At 38.2% G+C, this 16,491-nt stretch overlaps 1 protein-coding gene across 4 annotated transcripts in view; it reads right to left on the bottom strand.

The window, feature by feature from the left end:
• Positions 1-1,110: 1,110 nt before the first annotated feature.
• Positions 1,111-16,491, bottom strand: part of gli3 (GLI family zinc finger 3) — a 161,518-nt gene continuing 146,137 nt past the window's right edge. For all 4 annotated transcript variants that reach the window (XM_015354925.2, XM_015354926.2, XM_015354929.2 and 1 more), the window contains 5 exons: positions 12,686-12,835; positions 10,296-10,460; positions 9,622-9,912; positions 5,967-6,294; positions 1,111-5,188 (listed from right to left, as the gene is read on the bottom strand). In XM_015354925.2, coding sequence (XP_015210411.2) covers positions 2,934-5,188; positions 5,967-6,294; positions 9,622-9,912; positions 10,296-10,460; positions 12,686-12,835 — 3,189 coding nt within the window. In that variant the 3' untranslated portion in view covers positions 1,111-2,933. The remainder of the gene's footprint in view (positions 5,189-5,966; positions 6,295-9,621; positions 9,913-10,295; positions 10,461-12,685; positions 12,836-16,491) is intronic.

Genomic DNA, 16,491 nt, shown 5'->3' with positions numbered 1-16,491 from the left:
TAGAAAAGCTGTAGGATAACAACAATTTTAAACAAAGTTTTGTTAACTGCATTCTTTTGTTCACTGATCAAGCAATTATTCTAAGTTCTGATTGTCGAAAAAGCAATTAAGAGATTATTAAGCTTAATTAAGAGCTCAATTGGGATGAACACCAGAGCCACTACTCCAGTAGTGGAAACAGTTCTAAAATGTATGTGTATAAAATATAAATTTACATATGTAAATGTCATACATTTCTATTGTTATGCATTCAGTAAAACAACTGCAGCTCATTGTGGCATCCATGGTACAGGTAATGTTTGGGCCTGGAAAAGATATGTACAGTATTATACAGTATATATGGGATTTCCCAGATGCACGAATGCTGAAACTAATTGCACACACATTCTCTAAAAGAAACTGCACATTCGACCTGTGACACCTCACAAAGCATGTTTTGATCTTAGGAAATCTCCTTTTTGATAATTTTCTGATATCCGGAGAGGGTGTTGTCCTATACTTTAAAACTTTTTAAGTTCTTTAAAAAAATAGTTTTCTTAAAAGGTTATTTCAATGTAAATACAAAAGCCCACGTTTTCAATACAAAATTACATTTTTTAGTTACGTGTATGGTGGAAAAAACAATGTGTGTTATGTGGACACTCTGTAACTGGCAGAGAAAAAAAGAACTTAAGAAACAAAACAGCAGTGTTGTAATGTTCACTGAATCTGCTGTCAAGAGAGTCATAAAGAAGGATGAAAAAACAGCTGCTGTGCACACATTTTTTCCATTGGTTTCCTTACCTTTTGACCTCAGTTGTAGTTCACTGCAAAGTTCACTCCCGCTAAGGGGTCTGGGGCAGAAGAGAAGATGTGTATGAGCACATCAGTCATTCACCAGGTCTACTTGAGGTTACCTCTGCTGGCAGATGGTGTAAAACTGTTTTCACAGGTGCAGAAAGGTGGAATACCATGTTACAATACTTCTGGACATTTCGAAGATCAAATGCTTTGGATTACTGAGATTGTAGGACACTTTATGGAAGTGACACTTCACCCCAACAACCCACAACCATCAAGCCTAACCTTATTCCTGACCATCAACTGCAAAAACACAAAAAAGGCTTCAAATTTGAGTTTGTTTCTTTTTTATTAAAATCATACAAACATTTTCATCAGTTATATAAAAGAACTAAGTGGTTCTGTTAGCGAAATGCACGTTGCCTTATGCACTCATTGCCACAGAGCCTTTAGGTTTAACTAAGACTAGGGCCAAAGAATCCCTGCTATAAAAGTCATCAAATATTGGCCAGAGAAGCCTCTTCATACCAGAACTAAATCTAATAAAAGTATAATGTATTTACAAATATAGAATCATGGTTACTTGCAATTATGGTCTTATCAAAATAAAAGTAAAAAAGAACCAAAATATGTATATTACAGGGATTGCTTGATGCAACTGACAGAAAATGCATCATTAGTAATAACAAAAACAATAACGCATTGCTACAGGTGTTACAAGATATTTTCAAACGATAATACTTAAGAACAGAGTTTTGGCAGTGTTCCTTTCTCAAGTTGCAACACAAAAATAAGGCACATACCTTATGAACACTTAAATGTTTCCATTTCTCTTTATATGGGGACAACACACACAACGTCATCAGAAAAGCACAAAGTTTTCCGAAATGTGCTTCTTTCGTTACAAAATAACATTAATGAATAAAAATAAGAAACAACAAAAAAGTACCTAATTTTTATACACATTCATACCAAAAAGTGTATCACAAAGTGATATAAAAGAGGTATGCTCTGGAACAAGAGAGACCAGATGGTATCTAGTCTAAAAAATAAAACAAAAAAGCGTGTTTTGTCAGCAAAAAATGTGAAAGATTTACTTAGCTAGAGAATGACTTTTTAATATACAGTATGTCCCAAATCTAGGCAATGTAATTTCAATATAATAAAAGCAAGAGGAACCATCATCAGTAAAAATGCAGTTCATTGGAGCAATACAATCGCATTTTATTTTGTTTGAATGCATTTAAAACAAATTGAAAGACAACAATTATAAATTGAAATGATGCTTTCCTTGCGTTTAGGGTTGTCTCTGTACTTTTAAATTGCATTTTCACATGAAATGTATACTATTCAAGGTGCTCACAAAATATGCAGTTTACCCAGAAAGCACATCAACACTTCAGAGAGTTCCATGGAACAAAATATAAAAGAATAAAACCAAAAGGCCTAAATATGTAATTCACAGATGTAAAAAAATGTTATATACAAGTACGTACCAATAAAACAGTGTAAACACAAAACATTTCTTACATGCAACCCATGGGCTACTTTACACTTGCCCTCACAAGATTTAAGACTTTGAAATAGTCCATGACGAGGACAATAATACCTAATCTGTGTTTTTAGAAAACCACGTCACTTGGAAGACCTAAACCAATGAACACTGATGTACACATGTTGGCAAAAAACAAAAACAAAATACATAAAATTAAAACTTGGGTCCAGTTGAATGTAATTTATCAACCCGTTTTAGCCTGTCATACTGACAACTTAAGCAGGTGTCCAATGTAATTTTTCTATGTTAAGTCACTAGATGGACCAATTAACATACTGTACCAACAAAGACAGTGTTTACATTTGACCTTGTTACAACATGCATTATATCAACATTTTACAGCAAAACAGTGACAATACAGAGAATACTGTTATAATGACATGAAGAGAAGACAATTTCTTCTCAATTTGTTATTATAAAAGAATATAAAAGAAGGCCTTAAAAATAGTCTTCATTCCAGAAAAGGAATATAAGTTAAAGGCATCCCTTTCCAGAGATAAGATGGCTACAAAAGTAATCTTTTACATTTCCTTTTTTTCTTCTTGATCATTTTATTAAGTCCCTTTTTCCTTATGTCCCACTTGCCTATAATGCACGTCTATTGCATGATGGCAAGAAACTTGCTTTCTTCTGCAAGGGAGGTCAGCAAAGAACTCATGTCCCCAACAGCCATGTTGGTGTGGCTGACCGGCATACCGTGGAATGTCATTGAAGCTCGAGGAGTTGTGAGACGGGAAGAGTTTCTGGAAAGGTTCTGAAAGATACTTGGACTCAAGACCCCAGAAATTAAGCTGGCGTGATCTCCATCATCCAGGATGGCATCAAAATCTATCTGTACGTTGTCTATGCTGTTGCTGTCCACTGTGCTGGTGACCTGGTTGGTCCCTGGAGACAAAAGCTCAGAGCTGTTGGCAACCACTGCTGAAGTACTCATCTGCTGCAGCATGCAGGTATTCTCCTGGCCAGAAAATGATGAAGGCTTCATATCATTTGGGTTGAAGCCTATGCTTTGGTCAAACCCCTGCCCAGGGTAACTCTGAATTCTAGAGCAGTTGTTAGGTTGGAGGTGGTCAGGCATTTCTAGCTTGATGCCAGTGACCTGGAATGTTGTACTTCCATTTCTCATTGGACCCTGCTGTGCTGTTCTCATGCTCACATGTTGCCTGCTGCCATTGTAATTTACATTAACTTGTTGGTTGACCGCAGGCATTTGAGAGTTGATATGCATCTCCCAATGTTGAGTGTGTTGGGAATGAGAACCGTAATGTCCCACATCCTCGGTATTTTCTTGGAAGGCCAGACACTCATTTATCTGCCGGCCAACAGAATGGTTCTGCATGAAACTGGACTCATTAGGAGACCTTGTCTGCTGCTGCCCACGAGCTTCTTGGCGTGGTTCCATCACCGAAAGCTCTGAGAAGTCAGGCTGTTTATCTTCCATTGGTAGAATACCATTTCGTCTAATCTCTGGATCCAGTGAACCAATGCTGTAAGAAACATCCGCCCTCCCAAAGTTTGGTTTACACTGTCGTTGCCCTTTGTTTGTCTGTCCAATAAGAGTGATGCCAGTATTTTTGTCAGTGAGTACGTCAGTGCAAAGGCTTATCTCAGCATTTTCCTGGAAGCTATTTTGTTGAACGGGACATTTTTCCATGTGGTCTCTGGAGATGTTTGAGGACCGCTGCTGCACAACCATGTTGTTGAAGAGCCCAAAGGTCTGATTAGACTGGTCAGATGAATGCCACTTTCCATATCTCTGCTTCTGTGGTGACATTTCAGCGCTTCCTGAGCTTACCTCATTCCACTGGATAGGCAAGCCTTCTTTATCAGATCCATGGTCAGGGCTGTGGTATTGCTGGTTTACTGGTGGTCCATGCAAGAAGTCATACTCCTCAGAATTCCCTGCCTGAATATCTTGAGGTTTATCGATTTGTGAAGTGCCATTTAGATTGCTGAATAGACATTGGTTCTGGGAGTTGAGATACTGCACCACATCGTCGGGCAGAATGTCTTCATCATTAAGCAGACCCTCTTCCATCGCCATGGCCTCCATAGCAATATTCTCACTGATGCTCGGAGGACATGGAGAGTACATGGGGTGTCGCAGGTTTCCATCAGAGCGTGTATAGTTCTGGAGACTAAGGTTTCTCCTGTCAGTTATACGAGGCAGAGGGAGAGGGTTCACATTGTTGAGACTATTAAACCGCTGGACCTTGGGCAGGTTAAAGGGATCTGATACTGTTCTAATGGGGTCACTGGCTCTTCGCTCGGTGTTGCCTGGTGCTTCATGAGGGAATAAACCTCTCCGGCTGAACCCACTATTCCCTCCATCGCTGCATCTCCGGGGCACGGTCACTGGAGGAAATGGTGAGAGCCCAGCTTCCCTGCCGTCGCCCATCATTGCCATCCTGGTCTTCAGACTCATCCTCTCCATGTTGGGCAGGGGCGTGGGAGGTGGTCCACCAGTGGCCGCCGCGTATTTGGCCTTGAGCCGGTAATGTTGGGCAGGGGTGAGACTGAGCAAGCCCCCACCGTTGCCTCCACCACACTGGCTTGCTTCACTTGAGCGCCTGGAGGCATCAGTAGAGATAGGGTCATAGGAGTCGGTGACACTAAGGTTGTGGTGACGCCCCTCGGTCTGCGATGCCTGGCTGGACCTGCGGCTTGAGAAGCAGGGAGAGATTCCCGATGAGCGCCGGCTGCTCAGGTACGCTGAGCTGATGGTGCTGGTGGTGCTGTCTCGCCGGTCGTTCAGTAGGTTCAGCACTGTGATGTCTGTGCTAGACAGCTCATTCCTACGGGGCAGGATTGTAATGGGCCCACCTCCAGAGCTACTTTTGCCTTGCTGTGAGCCTGCAATCAAACACATTAAAAAAATGTACATATGAAATAATAGGGCGAAACAATTTTGTTATATGTTTTGCAGGGTTAAAGTGGAACTGCAGACCCAATTTCTCAGACCGGTTATTAGATATCGGTAACAAAATAAATTGACAGTGTCATAAATTTTACAAATTCCAAATTAAACACAAAATCGTGTACTTTGCCATGTTGTTGAAAACCCCTGGTCTTGCCACAAGCGAGAGTGAAAGTTTGCAAGAATTGTGACCTAAACTGCTCACTAGTCACTGTAATGTCTAATGTAATGCGATGTTTCAGTGAATAAGTACAGGTTGTGCACCTGACATTTCACCCCAGAAATATTTCAACATGATGTGCATGTAAAGTTAACAAGTAGTATAAGTTGTATTTGCCGGCAAAACTGTCTTGAAGGCGAGAGCGATATTTCTGTTGGATTAAAGGAGATGTAACAAGGCCACATCCCGTCACCAGAACTTTTGGTGCCTCGTAGTGAATCTGGCTCTGAACCTGGAGATTTGTTCTTTTTACACATTACTGTGTACATTTTACTATCATCACAGTCTGAAATGCACACATTAATGCCAATTCTATCTAACCCCCAAATTTAAATATAGTGTTCGGGATCCCCTTTAAAGTAAGTATTTATCAGGCTCAACCAAACTGTGAGTTAGGTAAAATAAAATTAAATATTTGTTTGCTTCAGAACATCCAATCGCATCCAGAAAACTTTAAAAGTGTTTAAAATCATTATTCAGCAACAGAAACCTACCATTTCCTATAATTGGAGGCAAAGTTGGCCCTTTTGGAGGTGGAGTGGGGTTTAGTCTTGGTAGGAATCCATTGACTTGTTTCAACCTTTCCATTTTCACATGCTCCATCCATCTCATCCCTGCCACATTCCTGCGAGCCTGCAGGCCGAGCGCGGTGGTTGCTGTGGACACGGTTGAGTCCATGATGGGGGCCTCCTCAATGGTGCTGAGGTCTCCCATGCTGCCTCCACTGTTCAGAGCAAGCTCGATTCCACTGCTGGAATTGGTGCTGAGGGGGGACTGTTCACTGCTGCATGAAGACTGACCGCCAGGGCTTGGCTGAGACGCCTGAAAATCAGAGGGTACATGTAAATCCACAGGGACATGGTAAAAGACACTAAACGGATTTTTAAAGCATTCTATTTCACATTGCATTATGTTGCATAATGTTACTATGAAACGTACCACCATATTATTAAAATAAATCCTTGAAATGTTTTTTGAATCTGGAATAAAATTTTAAACCACAGCTTTATATGATCCGTTTAAATCAGGGATGTCCCACTGGGGTCCTGGAAGACCAACTCTGGGTTGCTGGCTAAGCAGGACCACTTTCACATTTTCTCCCAGAATTCTAAATATTCTAGAAAAGCTGTAGACACCCAAGCTCTCCTGGACCAAGACTGGAGACTCCTGGTGTGAATTACTGAAAACTAAATTTACCACAGAGCTAAAGAGACTTACACCTGTAAAAGAATCTCAAAACATTACAAAACAGCTGGAAGACTACAGAATTGTCAAAGCCCCAAATTTGCTAGCATTCAGACCATTTGCCATTTTTTTAAGTATGTTGAACATTACTGTATTCTCAATTTTAATGTTCTTCTCTATTCAAAATATGTTAAGAACACGTTATTATTACTACTGTAAGTAGAACATAAGCTGCTAAGAATTTGCTCCAGGAGAAAATGCTCTGATTTAGTGGTCTAAATCTAGTTTGAATATACAGATTCTTCGTTCATTCAGCAGACTGTATATTGATTTAAATACTTTCGGGGAAAACGGATCATTGAAAAGTGTTTAGAACATGTCATAGTACTTGGTTCTACCCATGTCATAAAAGCCATACAGATGCTACAAATCTCATGTATGAGTTTAAAGCTGAGATTAAAGCAATTAAAGCTCTTGCGTATGTCTATATATGGGAGTGGTGGTATAGTAAAAGGACAAGAACACCATGAGGAACAAGTAATACAGCTAAACATGTGGGCTGCCAGTATGTAAGAGTGGCAAAATATATTTGATAAAATGAAACTGGCCTTTGTGAGAAAATGTCTATTTAGAATAAAAGATGAAATATAAGAAATCATCTAACTTTGATACATGAAATGATCAAGTCCAAATACATACCCCCCCCAAAAAAATAAATAAATAAATGTGGTCTACAAAGTATATGTGAGTTAAAACAGTTTTTTTTTTGTACAAAAAACAAAATAAATTGGAGCAGAGCTGATGATTAAGGAATCTGACAAGGTCATCCTGGGTGGTGACAAACATTTCAATTATGTAGCAATGACCCAGCTAGTGAGGAAAAACTCATGCGAGGCTGTTTATGCCCTTCCCAAACAAAGAAGAAAGAACAATGATTTCATTTTAGACCAACAATCACTTAATTAGCGTGTTAAATCTAGTGTAAAATTAAAATCAGCATCAAACAACAGATGGACTTGTCTTCTGCATGTGAGCAAGCCTTCTTTTACACTGCACAGAAAACAAAATTCTGATTCCATTTCCACGTAGTACATTGTCTGTTTTGGAGAAATTTGGTTTTCAATTGTGACACAGGACACATTCCGTATAATTTTCATTTTTAGGCGGGACAAAAAATTGCATCCCAAGATGAAATACAACACTCCCACAGTTCAGTACTGTGAAATCCATGAATGATCAATGCAGCAATGGCATGGATAAATGATTGGAAACACGCATGGAATTAAACAAAAAACCTTCTCACCTTATTACCCACTGTCCTTAGGAAGTTAGAGCAAGATATGCAATAGCATTGGGCAGAAAAAACATTCAGTTATTACAGGGTGAAGTCATACAAAAAAAGAACCAGCACATTTAAGGCAGTTCGTTATTATTGTGAACAGGATTTCTCAAACACACAATTACAAAGAAGATGAAAGACACAATAATGATCGCTTTTACCTACAGGTGTACCTACAGTACTTTAACCTCAAATGCCAAGGCCTGCTTAAACGTCATTGCTAGTTCCTTTTTGAATAGAAACTGATAATATTGTATGACTTATTCATTTAACCTTATGTGCTTTTAAAAATACAATTTCAATATATCCATTAATCTAGTGTAAGACATTCCAGGTACAGATCACAGCATCCCAGAGCCTATCCCAGAAATATAGGGTACAAGGTAGGCCACATTCTGGAAACCCAGCCAACAGGTAATCCTACAGTATGTGAACAGAACACAGCTTGCAGACTCCTGGTGACCATGGATTTAGCATATTAATTCCTTTAAAAAATCATGTAAATAGCTACCGAATACTTAAAATAAGAATACAATAGAAATAATAATTAACTTCTTATACTGTATGCTTACAGCAGATAACTGCTTTTTGGTATGAACCCTCTTAAGTAAAATAAAAAAGTTAACAACACACAATACTTGTACAGTAGCTACAAATGCAACACACCTTACCTGTCTGTGCCTTTTTAAACAGTTTTAACCATTTTAATGTGTCTTACTTTAGTGGTTTAAAGTAACATTATCTGAACTATGCTGAAAACCTGGTATCTGGTTGAGTTACTATCAGCTATCAGCATCTCTCAAGAAAGTTTTTATCATAACATCTGAATTTTCTACATACTTTAACAGCAATGCATATATCTGTCACAAGCTCACAAGCAATTGACTTCTGAAAGTTCAGGAAATTTCCCACTAGGAATAGTTTTCCCACTTTTAGTCAGAGTCTGACACTTTTACAGAGTGGCCTTCTGGGATAAAGCTCAGCAACAGATCAGGATAAAAATTTGCCTCCAATATTAAAACACCTTTACTGAAAATATCTATTTCAGTAGTACGGTCAAAATCTAATAATAATTAAACGAGCCAATGAGTATTAAGGTGTTGGAGTACATAACAGTTTGGCATTAAGTCGCCTGGCTGAGAAAATGACAGTGTTGGTCACAGATCCATTCCTCTCACTTACGAGGGATGAACCAGGGAGAAAATGCTGCATCAGTCCTCCAGCTGTGGAGGAGGAAGGGAGGGGAGCACACAGAGGGAAAGATGAACATAGAGCTGTGTGTGGCTAGGCAGCATTTACTGTATACAGTACGTTGGAGGGTGGAAGTGCAAGATTTAGAATTTGACCTCCTCTTGGACGTCTGTTTAAATAAACACCATTAGCATAGAGACTAAATACCTTTAAGTAATGGAGAACTGCTTTAAGGGTTAATAAAATAAAATAAGATTGTTCTCAGCATCAAATGAACTAATTAAAAGCACTTTCAAGACTATAAACCTGTAAATCAGTAATGATCTTACAAAATAGCATAATAATGCAAAACACTGGTCTATCACTTTAAAAATAAGACAGAAATGAGTTTGGCAAAATGCAGCCTTCTCATGAGCTGAAAGGGGTTTACATACCATAGGTTTCTCTGTCTTGATAACTTTGACCTGCAGACATTCTTCCTGCTTTGAGGTAGTGTGGTTGTAGTCCCTTTGGTCAGTGAATCCCCCTGGAGGGTGCTGTCCAGGGGACCTAGACTGGGTGTTACTGCCGGGGTCTCTGGGAGGAGGGGGTCTGGGGTGGGTGTCACCCCGCTGCTTCTTGGTAACGTGGGCCTCAGGGCCGTGCACTGTCTTGACGTGCTTGCGCAAAGAGCTGGGGTCGGTGTAGCGTTTTGTGCAGCCAGGGATTTTACAGATGTAAGGTTTCTGTCAAGGTAAATCAGAGACAGATGATTAAAGGTGCCAAACACTGGCTCACCCTTCGGGCACGGCTGACACACAAAGAAAGTGCTGGAAATCATTTACAGTCTGTAAGGAGGCAGTGAAACGAGAGAGAGAAAAAAAACAGAGCACTGAGACAGACTATATTTATGTTTATAGTTTATACGTTCTGATTTCTCCCTAGTTTGAAATGTCACAGTGAGATGCCCCTCAACGCCTGTGAATCACATGAGTAAATGAACGAATGACGATACAGCAGTGTCCTTCTGTCTGTACAAGAACTGTCCTCTTCACTGTGTAACTGCTTTCAGACAAGAGAAACAGGCTCAGTTTGGGCTCCCCTGGGAAGATACTATAGGAGCGCGTACCTCGTTGGAGTGCGTCCTGTTCTGGTGTTTGGCACGGTCTGAAGCATTGGAGAAGGCCTTGTTGCAACCCTCATGCTCACAGACGTATGGTTTCTCTCCCGTATGAGATCGCAGATGAGTCTTCAAGTTTTCCAGCCTGGAATAGGCCTTCGCACAGCCTTCGAACTTCAAAGAAAACAAATGCTTCTTTACTCTTGTCTCAGGTGAGTAAATGAATCGTGTCTTCATGACTGCAGAGCTAAGCTGTACAGTTTGAAACAAAATCTGTTGCATAAAGCAAATCAAATGGGAAAATAAGATTTTGTAGACCCCTGTGAAAGAAAATGTCTACGATAAAATGGAGATTAGTAATTTTTTTAATGCTTTTTCAGTATTTAGGACACTTTCTAAACATTTTTATTATTTTTTTTAATGCACAGCTTCACTAAAATATGCACACTAACACTTTCACAAGTCTTGAGGTTAGGGAAAAAGAACTAAATCAACTGATTAAATCTCCATGCTTCTCAAAAATAAATGAATACAATGTACTGTAATACAATACACTGAATGTAGAATGATGTAAATCTGCCTTATTCCCCTGGATTGTCTTTATATTGTTTTTGTAGTGTTACCAAAGTTCCAATAAAAATAAAAAAGGAAACAAGTAAAAAAATGAAAACGGCTATAAAAAATGTGGCTTTGTTGCAGGCAGCAGAAACAGAACAAAAGAAAACTTAAAATCAATATTTCAGATGATGGACTTTCATCAACAACGTCCTGTGAAGGTAGATTTTTTTTTTGCTGTCTCCACAGGTATCTTTTGAAGACCTATCAGTTTTAAAAATTGATCCCCCTCCACCTTTGCTGCTGTGTTTTGTAATTTCTGTGCTCCCTTCAATCTCTGTGCAGCTATGGTTTTGTGGAATGATACATAGCCACTTCAGTGGATATTTCATGTAGCCACCCTAAATGGAACCAAGCTGGTTTTATTTAATTCAACCAGAAAATCGTTCAATTTTATAGTCATCTTTACTTTTGTGTTATTGTTAACAAAAAAAAAGCCTGCAAAAACATCACTCTAGGAGTTTCACACAAGAAAAGCTTAGCAAAGGTAGCGTTTTAAACTTTGGTCGATTTTGTATTGTACAAAACAAGGTAGCACTTCAAACAGATATTTTCAATGTTTTAATAAAATAATATCTGAGATTTTACATAATGCAATTAAAGTTACAAAATTCTATATGCAGTAAATGAGAAATGTGTCCACCTAGTGTTCAGGCTGGTATATCGGTTCTGCATTTCTAATATATTTTTGTATTCAGGAAAAATATATTCAGTTATTCCTTAATAATTTACTCAATGTTACAGGTTAAACAATGTGCCACACTTGGTGAGCACCAGGTAATATACAGTACAGTCTGATGTACTGTATTAGAGTACTTCACCTCCCATATTCAGTACATGTTCAGTGAAACAGACTAATACTTATGGTGAAGTCTGAATATGGAGGCAGGCTTTGTAATTGCCATTCAAATTTCTCCTGAAGGCTGGGGCTGCTCTCTCCCTCAGGTACTTCTGACCTTCACTAGGATTTAGAACTATCTTCCAGGGAATAACTTGGAAAAAGAGTTGACACTGAAGCAGCCATTTTTCTAAAGCCCTTGGAACTGCTAAATGAGAATTAGCCAGCAGCCATATCACCCAGCAACTCACAACTGGCAACCCACAAAACTAAGCAGGTGTGAGCCTGGTCAGTACCTGGATGGGAGACATCCTGGGAAAAACTATGGTTGCTGGTGGAAGAGATGTGAGTGGGGCCAGCAGGGGGTGTTCAACTTGCGGTCTATGTGGGTCCTAATTCAGTATAGCGATGGGGACACTATACTGTAAAAAGGTGCCGTCCTTCAGATGAGATGTAAAACCAAGGTCCTGACTCTCTATGGTCATTAAGAATCCCAGGGTGTTTCTCAAGTGTTGTGGCCAAATTTCCCCCTCGCCTTTTACTAGTCATGGCAATGGGGACACTATACTGAAAAAAAACACTTGTTCCTTCTTTGGTTATTGTCTGCCACAATTTTGTTTCTTGTTCTTTATTCCCACCCAAGAATAAAGAATGTTACTCTGCTCTCCTCCCCACTGATAGCTGGTGTGTGGTGAAAGTACTGGCGAACTATGGCTGCCGTCATATCATCCAGGTGGGGCGACACATAGGTGGTGGTGGAGGGGAGTCCCCATTACCTGTAAAGTGCTCTGAGTGGAGTTTCCAGAAAAGTGCTATATAAGCATTATTATTATTAATTTGATTTTGACATACTGTAAAAGTGAATATTCAATTCAAAGTTTAATATTTCAACACTTGCACTACATTGGGGCCACTTTTACTTTTACCTTTGCAAAGTTATACCTACCGTGCATTTGTGTGGCTTTTCGCCTGTGTGTCTCCTCATATGAACCACCAGCATATACTGAGCTTTAAAGGGTTTCTGCTCCCGAGAGCAGTCCAGCCAACGGCACACAAACTCCTTCTTCTCCCCATGGATGTGGTCGTTGTTAATATGCTGGAACGCACAAAGAAGCCTGTTAAAGCCACATCAACGTTTCTCTTAAAAGAAAAATGGTCTGATTTTCAAAATGAAATGACACTTTAAAGCATCTGCACTTGAACTCCACTCCACTACATCCTGAAAAAATCACTTGTTCCTTCTTTGGTTATTGTCTGCCACAATTTTGTTTCTTGTTCTTTATTCCCACCCAGGGTAAAATCATTAAATTTGATATCTAGGAAGTTCTCAAGATGAGGATGAACCAGATGGTTTTGTGAGGCTTTTTATTTCACACTTACAGTAAATTAATGGCTTTTAACTACTTGCAAAATATGAAAACAGTTTGAAAGTGCACACAATGTAACAGTTTCATTACCTGCATCCACAAATGTTAACATTTTATATGTACTGTAAGTTTATATCAAAATCTTACTTTGTAACAAAATATGATCTTTAGTTAACATTTGTGGCCTTGTCTGGTGAAAATAAGCCCTTTGTAGTCATATTTTTGTAGTCTTGTAGTCGTATGTTGCATTTAATCTAAATGGAGGTTATAGAGAACCACAGTGAGCATTTTTTTCCATTTATAGGTTGTTTATAAGTATGCTCTTATGAAATGAGGGCACTTAAAATGGTGAAAATAAGCTAGAATTAAAAATGTACAACAGTCTAAAAGAGCTTAGTTGTGAGATGGCAAGACTCAAATATTCAAGGTAATGAAATACGGTGTCATTTTTTATTTATTGTAAGTTTCTTCTGCATGTACATGTCTGCTTTTTATATGCAAATATTGTTTGTACTACAATAGTTTATCCTGTGCTATTTACACAAAACTTTCAACTATATTACTACAACTATATTCTCATGAGATGATCACAAACCCCTATGTCTTTGCTTGGCGACTATTAATCAAATTTGTACATTTCCTTTAATGGTAAACTTTCTTTGCTGTATCCATGTTTAGAGATTTTTTTTTTTTACCATTTTCCATTTTTTTCACCACTCACACCCAAATGCCTTCACCTCCTCTGCCCCTCTCATGCTGTCAGCTCACACCTATGCCTGCTTCACTTGGACAGACAACAAACATCTAATTCATTTTATATGTCCTGTTTACACTGGGCTAATAGCCAAGCGGTGCATGTTATCCACTTAGTGTGCAATGTATGATGTCATTCTCACTGCCCCATAGAGAGAAATATTTTCCCTCCTCCAAGGACAGCCATTGAATATCATAACCAGGACATGTTCACAAATTCCTCATTTGCAACCAAAAGCCCATCAAATTAATCATAATAATTGAATTAGCTTTGCTTGAAACGGTGGCACACATGGTTCTGAATACATTAAAAAATCCACAATCATCAAACAAATATACCTGTGCATTTTATGATACTATTATAGTCACACAACACACCTGAATCTCTTAGATAAATGCATTTTCATTTCATGTAGACTTCTCTTTGTTAGGAAACCTCTTCACATCTCAAGAAAAATGTATTCTTGGTGTAAATTACTAAACAATTTTAAGACAACAGACACAGAATCCTCCAGGTTAAATTTCTTTAAAAAATATTGGAATAAACTTTACTCACTAAAAGTGATGTCTGTTCTAAATTTTGATCAGTTCAAATCAACAAGTGTATATTTGACCATTTTTATATTTTGGTTCCTTCAACTAAAATCCTTTCCATCCCCCACCAGAGGTACACCCCTCCAAGATGTATACTCTCTTTCTTATGACAGAATATTATAGACCAGCTCCGAATTGGCTTGCAGTGTCTAGACTACCCTAAGCCTGCAAGGAGACATTCTAAAAAGGAGCAGCATAAACAGGCAATCTGAATCCCTGATCAGACAAGTTGTTGCTCATTTGCCCCTTCAGTATACTGTATAATGCAGTGTTTCCACACTTTTCTACAGTTCTAAAAAAGGGATTAATGTAAATAAGATGCATATACTCTTGTAATCAGGCTGTAATTTGAAAATGTTGTTTTTGCCTTGCCTAATATTCTAACAGACAAAAATGCTCACTGTGGCTCCTTCTAACTTCCTTTTAGATAAAATGCAACATCATGATGTAACTACAATGGCAACTGAGACCGGCATTTCAAAGTAGGAAAAAAAAATCCGTAGTAAATTTCTTTTTTCATTTTAGGTGTTTCCTTTAATCTTTTTTTTCTCTTTTTTTAGAAGCCAAACAATTTCAGCTAAACTCCTTCAACCCACATACAGTACCATAAACTTAATTACCTTTAATTACCTGTATTTTACAACAGGGAATTCACAAGAATTTCACATATCGACAGTTGCTATGATTTGAAAAACAACCTTTCCTTTCCTCTCAGTCATAATGCTAGGGATTGTGGTGTTAAATATTTTAAATTCTTATTTTTTTCAGTTTTAAGAAACTTTAAAAAAATGGATCTAGTTTATTCATTAGTCTTCCACTAACCAAAGTATTATAACCTATTGTATTCAAATATTGATCGCTTTAAATGTTAAGAAGCAAAAGCCTGGGAATGCACACAATACTGAAGATTTTTTTTTCACAGTAGACATGTGTCTCTGTCCCTTCTGAATAGATTTAAAAGTAGACTCTTGTGTTCTGTCTGATTTTCCCACAATTCAGTATGCCTCTATTCTCCATGGGTCCAATGGTTGTTTGTACATGGACATTTTCCCATGTTACAAAAGATAAACATCTGTATCAGTTTATTGTTGTCTTCTCGCTCTTCTTCTTAGATTAAATATTATTTATTCAGATGGATAAGCAAATGCATTGAAATTAAACCTCATCTTTCTAGAACTGCAGACACTCTGTTTCACCATGTAATGCCAAAGATCTGCCACATGAGGGCCTGTGACCACAGATAACTGCTAGGAAAATAATCGGTAAATAATAGAGAATATTGTAAAACTGACATAGCATTTTTGGTCTGAAAGAAAATCATAAATTTAATTCTTTGATGCACTGAATGCTAGTGGATAACATTCTTAAAACCACAATGTGTTTATACTAAATAATGAAATTGACATTTAAACAAACAATTATAGGTTAAACAATTACACAGTATATAAACAATTTAATTATTTCACCAACTGTCAGGTGAATCATTCGTTCCCTTTATTTAAGCTTTATTTATTACAATTTTAATTAATGTTGTCCCTTGTTTCAGAAAACATAACAAAGAAGAAATTTTGCTCATTGCAAAAGGCAAAATAGTACAAATCATGATTTTTTAAATTCTACAGTATTAATAAAAGCTAAAGTGTATACCTGGAAGTAAAACCAAATGAAATGCCCAAACTAGTCTAAAAACTATGATTTCTTTCTTTTTTTTAAAGATTTCAACAACTCAATGTTTCTGGACCATGAAACAATACCAATATTAAATTCAGTACACAAGGCGCAGCTCCACATTGAGGAATAGAACCGAGAGTTGTATGTTGCACCATGGTCTCTGTGTCCAAATTTAACGGGATTTCAAATAACACCTTGTCACTTCCCATCATATTTTGCTTTTGCCCCTATGTGAGGACTGGTGACAGATATGCAACTGCAGCAATTTCCCAACAGGAGATTTACGGAGAGAAAGGGAGAAAGAGGGGGGGGGGGGAGTTAAGTCAGAGCATTTCCAATGTCAGGGCTTTAAAGCTCTTCTAAAGCA

Source organism: Lepisosteus oculatus, chromosome 6, assembly GCF_040954835.1.
Source record: "Lepisosteus oculatus isolate fLepOcu1 chromosome 6, fLepOcu1.hap2, whole genome shotgun sequence".
Classification (NCBI taxonomy): domain Eukaryota; kingdom Metazoa; phylum Chordata; class Actinopteri; order Semionotiformes; family Lepisosteidae; genus Lepisosteus; species Lepisosteus oculatus.
The sequence above is the reverse complement of the archived record's forward strand: the minus strand, read 5'-3'. Positions and strand labels throughout refer to the sequence as shown.